The sequence below is a fragment of the Heteronotia binoei genome, chromosome 17 (assembly GCF_032191835.1).
Source record: "Heteronotia binoei isolate CCM8104 ecotype False Entrance Well chromosome 17, APGP_CSIRO_Hbin_v1, whole genome shotgun sequence".
NCBI classification, from domain to species: domain Eukaryota; kingdom Metazoa; phylum Chordata; class Lepidosauria; order Squamata; family Gekkonidae; genus Heteronotia; species Heteronotia binoei.
The window spans coordinates 56,624,853-56,633,679 of NC_083239.1; the positions used below are offsets into that span (position 1 = coordinate 56,624,853).

Below are 8,827 nucleotides of genomic sequence, written 5' to 3' on the forward strand. Positions count from 1 at the left end.
CTCGGGGGAGGGGCGACTCTGTCCCCCGCGGTTGGGCGCTTCCACTGGAGGGCTCCCCCGGCTCCGTCCGTGGTCCCTTCCTGGCAGGAGAGGCGAAGGGAGGGCAGGAGCTTGGGACGAACCATCGCAACCAGCGAAGGGGGGAGCGGGGCCCGGACGGGGCGCGTCGCAGCAGGGCTTTCCCACTCCCGGTTGCCGCGCGCTGGCGATGGAGCTCAAGCTCTCGGTGAGCGGCAGAGAGGCGGCCCGGGGGGGAGCCCCGCCGCCCCCTCCCTCCCTCCCGCCTGCCTGTCCGGGCCGGGGCTCCCTCCCTGGGCTCAGCACGGCTGCTGCAACCGGGAGAGCCTCTTCTTCTTCTTCTTCATGCAGCGGAGGGGCCGGGTGGGGCTCTTGGTGTCTCCCTCCGAGCAAGAGCGGGGGCCACCCGTCCCCCCGGGGCTGGCCGCTGCCGCGCTCTCCTGGGCGGGCAGAGGGTCTGGGTGCGAGGGGCCCGGGCTCAGGAGGCTCGGAGGAGCCTAGCTCTGCGGGCGGGCGGGAGAGCAAGCAGCTCTTTCGGGACCCCCCCCCCCCCATCCGTCCACCCCTCCCCTCCCCTCCCGGCGGCGCCGTCGGGGCTGGAGTCGAAGCGGGGGGGGGGCAGTTTGGCTTCTGCATTTCCTTTTATTGGCGCGCGCTGCGGCTCCCTCCGCCGCGAGGACCAGCCTATAAATCTCCGGGGCTGCAGGTGCAGCAGCAGCAGCGCGACGGGCTCTGCCGGCCGGCCGACGGGCCGCCCTCTCGTCTCCCTCCTCCTCCTCCTCCTCTTTCGCCGGGCCCGGCCCGGCCGGTCACTGCTGGCTGGCGATGCGCTGCTGCGGGAAGGGCTGGAGCGGCGGGCGGGCCCGCGCCAGGGCGCTCCTCTCCACCCCGCCCTCCGCCAGCCACTCCTCGGGGGCCTGCTGCCAGCTCTTGTGCCCGGGCACCGACGGGCCTCCGGACGGCTCGTAGACCTCCGGGGGCGTCCGCTGCCAAAGAGACGGGGGGGGGGGGAGACAGGCGTCACTCTCTCTCTCCCTGCCTGGCCGGACCTCCGCCTTTGTTCTGGCCCCCACCCCCCACGAACCCGGGGCCGCTATCCTGCGGAGGGGGGCACCCCTTGCCATCCCCCAGTGGCCAGACCCGGCGAAGGAACTACCTTTGTTTTTGGCAAGGGGTCTCCTCTGCCCAAGAGGGATGGGAAGCAGCCCTCTAGTCCAGCATCCTGCAGGCCTCTCACTCCATGGCCAGCCAGTCCCCCTGGAGAGTCAGCAACTGGGCACAGAGGCCGAGGCCTTGAGAAGAACCTCAGAAGAGCCCTGCTGGGTCAGACCAGGGAGGGTCCATCTAGTCCAGCCTCCTGTCCAACACAGGGGCCACCCAGTTCCTCTAGAGGGCCAACAACAGGGCAGAGAGGCTGAGGCCTTCCCCTGAGAAGAACATCAGAAGAGCCCTGCTGGGTCAGACCAGGGAGGGTCCATCTAGTCCAACCTCCTGCCTCACACAGTGGCCAGCCTGTTCTTCTGGAAGGCCAACAACAGGGCAGAGAGGCCGAGGCCTTCTCCTGAGAAGAACATCAGAAGAGCCCTGCTGGATCAGACCAGCCTCCTGGATCCAGCCTCCTGCCTCATACAGGGCCAACCAGTTCCTCTGGAGGGCCAACAACAGGACAGAGAGGCCGAGGCCTTCCCCTGAGGAGAGCATCAGAAGAGCCCTGCTGGGTCAGACCAGTGAAGGTCCATCTAGTCCAGCCTCCTGCCTCACACAGTGGCCAGCCAGTTCCTCTGGAGGGCCAACAACAGGACAGAGAGGCCGAGGCCTTCCCCTGAGAAGAACCTCAGAAGAGCCCTGCTGGGTCAGACCAGGGAGGGTCCATCTAGTCCAGCCTCCTGTCTCACACAGTGGCCAACCAGTCCCTCTGGAGGGCCAACAACAGGGCAGAGAGGCTGAGGCCTTCCCCTGAGAAGAACATCAGAAGGGCCCTGCTGGATCAGACCAGGGAGGAGCCATCTAGTCCAGCCTCCTGCCTCACACAGTGGCAAGCCAGTTCCTCTGGAGGGCCCACAACAGGGCAGAGAGGCCAAGGCCTTCCCCTGAGAAGAATCTCAGAAGGGCCCTGCTGGATCAGACCAGGGAGGGTCCATCTAGGCAAGCCTCCTGTCGCACACAGGGGCCACCCAGTTCCTCTGGAGGGCCCACCACAGGGCAGAGATGCTGAGGCCTTCCCTTGAGAAGAACCTCAGAAGAGCCATGCTGGGTCAGACCAGAGAGGGTCCATCTAGTCCAGCCTCCTGTCTCACACAGTGGCCACCCAGTTCCTCTGAAGGGCCAACCACAGGGCAGAGAGGCCGAGGCCTTCCCCTGAGAAGAACATCAGAGGAGCCTTCTGGATCACACCAGGGAGGGAGGGTCCATCTAGTCCAGCCTCCTGTCTCACACAGTGGCCAACCAGTTCCTCTGGAGGGCCAACAGCAGTGCTGAGAGGCAAGGCCTTCATAAGAACAAGAGCTGGGGCCTTTCCCTGAGTTGCCACTTGGCAGTGGGATTCAGAGGCTGACTGCTTCTGAACATGGAGATTCATAAGAACATAAGAGAAGCCATGTTGGATCAGGCCAATGGCCCATCCCGTCCAACGCTGTGTCACACAGTGGCCAAAAAAACAGGGGCCATCAGGAGGTCCATCAGTGGGGACAGGACACTAGAAGCCCTCCCGCTGTTGTCCCCTGCCCCCCAAACACCCAGAATATAGAGCACCCCTGCCCCAGACAGAGAGTTCCAACAATACACTGGCTAGCAGCCACTGATGGACCTCTGCTCCAGATGCTTCTGCAATCCCCTCCTGAAGCTGGCTATGCTTGTAGCTGCCACCTCCTGTGGCAGTGAATTCCACATGTTAATCACCCTTTGGGTGAAGAAGCATTTCCTTTTATCCTTTTTAACGTGACTGCCCAGCAATAAGTATTCCTGTATTGTGAGAAAGGGAGAAAAGAACTTCTTCCTTTACTCCAGGCTAAAGAGCCCCAAGTGTTTTAACCTTTCTTCATAGGGAAAGTGTTCCAACCCTTTAATCATTCTAGTTGCCCTTTTCTGGACTCTTTCCAATGCTATAATATTCTTTTTTTGAGGTGTGGTGACCAGAATTGCACAGAGTGCTCCAAATGAGTCTGCACCGTCAATTTCCTCCCTTCATTTGCCATCGCGAGTAGCCCTACTAGGCCTCTTCTCCATGCCCCCTCCTCAAAAGAGTACACAAACAGACTGCTTGGCCAGAACGATTGCTGTCTTCCCCCCTCCCCCCAAATTCTGTACCCCTGGCCTCCCTCCAGCCCATTGCGAGGTAAACCTGGCTGGTCTTGGTCCAACGCTGCAGGTTGGCTGTTTGGTACAGTTGCCCCCTCTGACGGCAGTTAAAAACATGCTGGGGAGGACGGTAAGCAGTGGGGTGCCGCAGGGCTCGGTACTGGGTCCCATGCTCTTTAACTTATTCATAAATGATTTAGAGTTGGGAGTGAGCAGTGAAGTGGCCAAGTTTGCGGATGACTCTAAATTGTTCAGGGTGGTGAGAACCAGAGAGGATTGTGAGGAACTCCAAAGGGATCTGTTGAGGCTGGGTGAGTGGGCATCAACGTGGCAGATGCGGTTCAATGTGGCCAAGTGCAAAGTAATGCACATTGGGGCCAAGAATCCCAGCTACAAATACAAGGTGATGGGGTGTGAACTGGCAGAGACTGACCAAGAGAGAGATCTTGGGGTCGTGGTAGATAACTCACTGAAAATGTCAAGACAGTGTCCGTTTGCAATAAAAAAGGCCAACGCCATGCTGGGAATTATTAGGAAGGGAATTGAAAACAAATCAGCCAGTATCATAATGCCCCTGTATAAATCGATGGTGCGGTCTCATTTGGAGTACTGTGTGCAGTTCTGGTCGCCGCACCTCAAAAAGGATATTATAGCATTGGAAAAAGTGCAGAAAAAAGCAGCTAGAATGATTAAAGGGCTGGAACACTTTCCCTATGAAGAAAGGTTGAAACGCTTGGGGCTCTTTAGCTTGGAGAAACGTCAACTGCGGGGTGACATGATAGAGGTTTACAAGATAATGCATGGGATGGAGAAAGTAGAGAAAGAAGTACTTTTCTCCCTTTCTCACAATACAAGAACTCGTGGGCATTCGATGAAATTGCTGAGCAGACAGGTTAAAACGGATAAAAGGAAGTACTTCACCCAAAGGGTGATTAACATGTGGAATTCACTGCCACAGGAGGTGGTGGCGGCCACAAGTATAGCCACCTTCAAGAAGGGTTTAGATAAAAATATGGAGCACAAGTCCATCAGTGGCTATTAGCCACAGTGTGTGTGTGTATATAAAATTTTTTGCCACTGTGTGACACAGAGTGTTGGCCTGCTCCAACATGGCTTCTCTTATGTTCTTATATGGGGCACAGAGGGAGGGAGGCCGTGGTATCGCTTGGCACTGCCTGCTGATGCCAAGAATCTGGGCAGCCCTTGAGACTCGGAGCAGCCAGTGGGGTGGGGGCAGGGGAGAGCACTGGTTGCATCAGGGGTGGGTTTTGAATCCTCCGTCTCCCACCACCCACGGGGCACAGCTCTGGGGCTGCAAGGTCCCTCCTCTGCAGGGACAGCTGAAAATGCAGATCATATTCTGCGTGGTGGCCGAGCAAAAGCGGATCTGGTGGGAAAGGATGCGTGCTGCCTTGCTCCTTCTTCGTTGCTCCCCTGGCACAGGCTCTCCCCGCCACCCCCAGCAATGGCAGGGACGTCAGAACCAGGCAGCAGGGCTTCCACACACACACACACAGGCTGGAGCAGGAGAGATTCTGCTTTTCAGTCTTGAATATTTTGCTGTCTCCTGCAAAACCAAACCAGATACCAGCTCGTTTCTGCAGACGTTAAAAAGGCCTCTCCTATGGCATCTCTTCTGGCTAACTCAGCTCTTTGGCCCCGTTCCCATGGTGGGCAGTGGCTGCCTAAGGAGTCAAAGCTCTTCTTGCGCAGACTGAGGTCCTCTTGATATCCATGCCTTAGTACTTTCCGGAGCAGGCTACTACCATGCCCACTCTAGGAGACTACCCTTGAAGGCTGCACCAAACTGGCTGGAGCAAAATGCTGCACTCACCCGGCACACACCTACTGGTGGTGACCCCGTGCTAACTCAATCGCACTGGCTAGTTGCAGCTTTCCCAGGCTGCCTTTGAAGCCCTACAGAGGCTGTGCGGTTGGTTCAGGTCCAAATGCATGACCCCCCTCCCCCAAATCCGGGGGCGGTTGGAGAGGCGCTCCTTCAGGGAGCCACCTCTGGGCTGCTTCGGAGGAGGGGGGAGCCCTGCTGTCCCACCCCCCACCCCGGAGATGCTGCATCAGGACATGTTTTTCGGGGGGGGGGCAGGGAGAGGAAGCTTTTGTTTCGTTTGGGATTCCTTTTGACGTAGCAACTGGATCGGGTCCAGGAGCCCCTGAGAGACCAACAAGATTTCGGGAGCAGGAGCCCTTCCTCCCAGCATCAGCTCCCTTGTCCGCCCAGCTTTTGAGGACTCTCGGAAGCTCCTCCCCCTCGGAACCTGGGGGGGCTCCAGCTGTTCTCTCAGGCAGGCCACGTGGCCACCTTCTGCAGCCTGTGACGGGAGCTGCTTGTGGTGCCATTTTCTGCTGCTGTGCCAGATTAATTTTTTCATTGCTGCCATGTTTCATTTCTCGTGGGCTCCCTGCGCCCTTCAGACCCGTGCGTGTGTCAGGCTGGACCTGCGGTGGCCCCTCTCCCCACAAGCCCTCCCCCCACTTGGCCAGAGCACGTCCTGTTACCTGCTCAGCGGGGGAGAGCATCAGGCCCTGGAAGAGGGCAGGGTCCTCCCTGGGGTGGGGCTCTGGCGGGGGGGGACATGGGGCTCCTGTTCCTTGCCTTCTTCTCCATGTCCTGGGGGGAGGCCTTCCCCAGCAGAATCAGGTGGTCGTAGCTGTGGTCGGATTGGGTGTGATGGGCGGCCTTCCGGTGCTTGGGGCTGCTGTGCCGGTTTCTGTAGTAGGCCGGGATGGGCTCCTGCTCGTGGTGCAGGCGGAAGTTCTGGTGGGCAGGGGCTTTGCGCCGGCTGGAGGCTGCCTCGGGGGGTCCAGAGAGGGGCTTGTGAAGCCCCTTGCTGGCTCCTTCTCCTTCCCACGCGGCGAGGGCCAGATCCCGCCCTGCCTCGGCCAGGCTGAGGTCGTCCATTTGGCTGGTGGTGTTCTGGACGCTGGTGGGAGCGCTCTCCCCCTCCCCCTCCTCCTCTTCCTCCTCCTCCTCCTCCAGGAAGGGCTCCCGGGTGGCGTAGAAGCGCTCCTCTTCCAGGGCGCCGTAGGGCTGCAAGCCCTTGTCTGCCTCCAGCTTGCTGTGGTTGGGCAAGGACTGCTCCAGGCTCCGCAGGCACAGCTGGTAGTACTGGGTGAGGTCGTAGTTCCGCTCGAGCGGCTGGGTGGTGATGTAGGGGTGCTTCAGAGCCGCACTGGGGGTGATGCGCTCGTGAGAGTCCCAGGTCAGCATCCTCTTGATGAGCTCCACCATGCTGCGGAGGTCAAAGTATTCAGCCGAGGCCTCGGGGTCCGGGTAGATCATCTTGTGGGCGTTCAGCGTCTCCAGCTCATCCAGAGACTTCAGCACGTACTTCCTCCTCTCCACAGACTTCACCTTGGTGTCCGCCAGGTACTCGGCTGGCGTCTTCAGCTGCCAGGCGTTGGCCCCCTCCTGATGCTGGCCCCTGTTGAAGAAAAGGTGGGCCTTCCTGGCTGCGTTGAGGAGGGTGGGCCGCGGCATCCCTTGAGTCTCGCTGATGTACCGGACCTGGTCGTATTCGTTGTTCCCGGGGTACAGGGGCCACCCGAGGTGGAGCTCAGCCATGATGCACCCCAGGGACCAGACGTCTACTTTCTCACAGAACGGCAAGCCCAGCAATATCTCTGGGGCCCGATAGAACCGGGACTGGATATATGGCTCTTTGACGTAGCGCACCTCGTTGAAGATGCTGGCTGAGCCAAAGTCGATCACCTTGACGTAGAAGGGGTACCTCACGTGGTCCACCAGCATGATGTTCTCGGGCTTCAGGTCTGCGTGGATGATGGAGAGCTCTTTCAGCTTGGCCAGGGCCCTCAGCACCTGCATGGTCACTGTGCGGATGTGCCGGACTGGCAAAGGGGCAAAGTTGTTTTCTTTCTGGAAGTCAAAGAGGTTCTGCTCCAGGAGCTCAAAGACGAGGTAGAACTTGAGCTCATCGTGGAAGCACTCGTGGAACTGGATGATGTGGGACTCTTCCGCGTCCACCTCGACCATGGTCTGCAGCAGCTTCAGCTCGTTCTTGATGATTCTGCTGCGGTAGGAGTCGTTCTTCAGGATCTTGATGGCCACCATCTCCCCGGTGCTCCGTCTCCAGCTCTTCACCACTTCCCCAAACGTGCCCTTCCCCAGGGTATCAAACACATCGTAGTAGTCAGACATCGTTTTGATTGTGACCATCGTTCGGGGCTTGCCCACGGTCAGAAACACAGGCGCAAAGTAGCTTCTTGCAAACAGAGGTTCAGCGTTCTTGGAGCAGAGAGAACCCCGGCCCTTCTCCGGAACAGCGGGTGATGTAACAGTCAGCTCAGTTCCAAAGTTGCTACGCTGAGAGGGTTCTGTTGTGGAAGTCGGTGGCCTCCCCCTCTCGGGAGCTGATGGCCGGGCTTCCTCTCCTGCTGGGGCAGCCTGGGTCGAGCCCCCCCAGCCCCTTCCCTGCAGCTGCTCCTTTCAAAGACCCCTCCTCAGGCAGGGACCACAACCTTCTCCCTGCACCAGCATTTGGAACCCACACAAGTTCAGAGACTACCTGCTCTCTGGGGAGCTCATAATATCTCTGGATGCAGGTGGGGCGCTCTTGCCCATAGTTTATTCCCTTCCCCCCTTTCAGAAGGTGGCTTGACTGAGCTAAGGCGGCCCCCAGCCCCTGACCCCTTTCATTCCTGCTGCTTGAGGGGGGTTGTGCCATTTTGTTCCTGCAATCTGGAGAAGAGTGGCGGGAGAGGATTCCCACGAGAGCTGCTGCTTCTGCAGAGGTGGGAGCTTTTAGCCCAGAAACATCCAGGGGCTGGCACCAGGGAGCTGCCCCCACCCGGCTCACCCCCCACCCGGCCACAGTGGGGCAGGCTGAGAAGACCCTCTTGCGTCCCCTGTGCCTTTGGGAGGGAGAGGTGGGGTGGGGGCGCCCTCAAAGCAAAGCCAGGCAGGGCAAGAGAGCTTGGCACCGGTCTCTGCAGGGGAGCGGACGGGAGGCAGCGTGGGGGGCTTTTGTGGTCAAAAGGCTCATCCCATGGAAGGCCTAGGAAGCACTGTGTCCTTCCCCATCGGGGGAGACAAGGGGGCCCCATGACCAAAGGCTTCCGGTGGGCCAAACCCTGTGAGAGGGGGCCAGGGCCCCTCCTGGCTGTGCTGTGAGGCTCAAGGGGGAGGAGGCCTGCCCTGGTGGGGCCTGGGTGCTAGACCCTCTCCCCCAATGAGCTTCTGCTGGCTGCCCCCCTGCCTCCTGGGCTCCAGGGGCTGCTGTGTCCGAGGGAGGGGGGGAGGCAGGCAGACTCTGTGCAGGGCAGTCCTCCAGTGCGTGCCCCCCCCCCCCCCGCACACGACTGGCAAAGACAATGCAAAAGGCAGCCAGGTTAGTCCACAGATTAATTTTATTCAAACCCAGACAGGGAGGTGGAAGGAGACGGCCTCCAGAGATTCACAGAACAGCCTTCTTTTTGAGAAGTGATTCACGAGATACAGGCCTGCCTTGTTAACAGATTAGGCTGAAAGACTTCC

At 59.5% G+C, this 8,827-nt stretch overlaps 1 protein-coding gene across 1 annotated transcript; it reads right to left on the reverse strand.

Annotated features, from left to right (window-relative positions):
- Nucleotides 1-827: 827 nt before the first annotated feature.
- On the reverse strand, nt 828-7,626 carry HIPK4 (homeodomain interacting protein kinase 4). Its single transcript, XM_060257808.1, has 3 exons — nt 6,321-7,626; nt 5,930-6,221; nt 828-1,004 (listed from the first exon to the last, which is right to left on the reverse strand). Exons 1-3 carry the CDS (start codon nt 7,508-7,510, stop codon nt 828-830), a joined length of 1,659 nt encoding a protein of 552 aa, XP_060113791.1. The 5' UTR covers nt 7,511-7,626.
- Between the last annotated feature and the right edge of the window lie 1,201 nt (nt 7,627-8,827).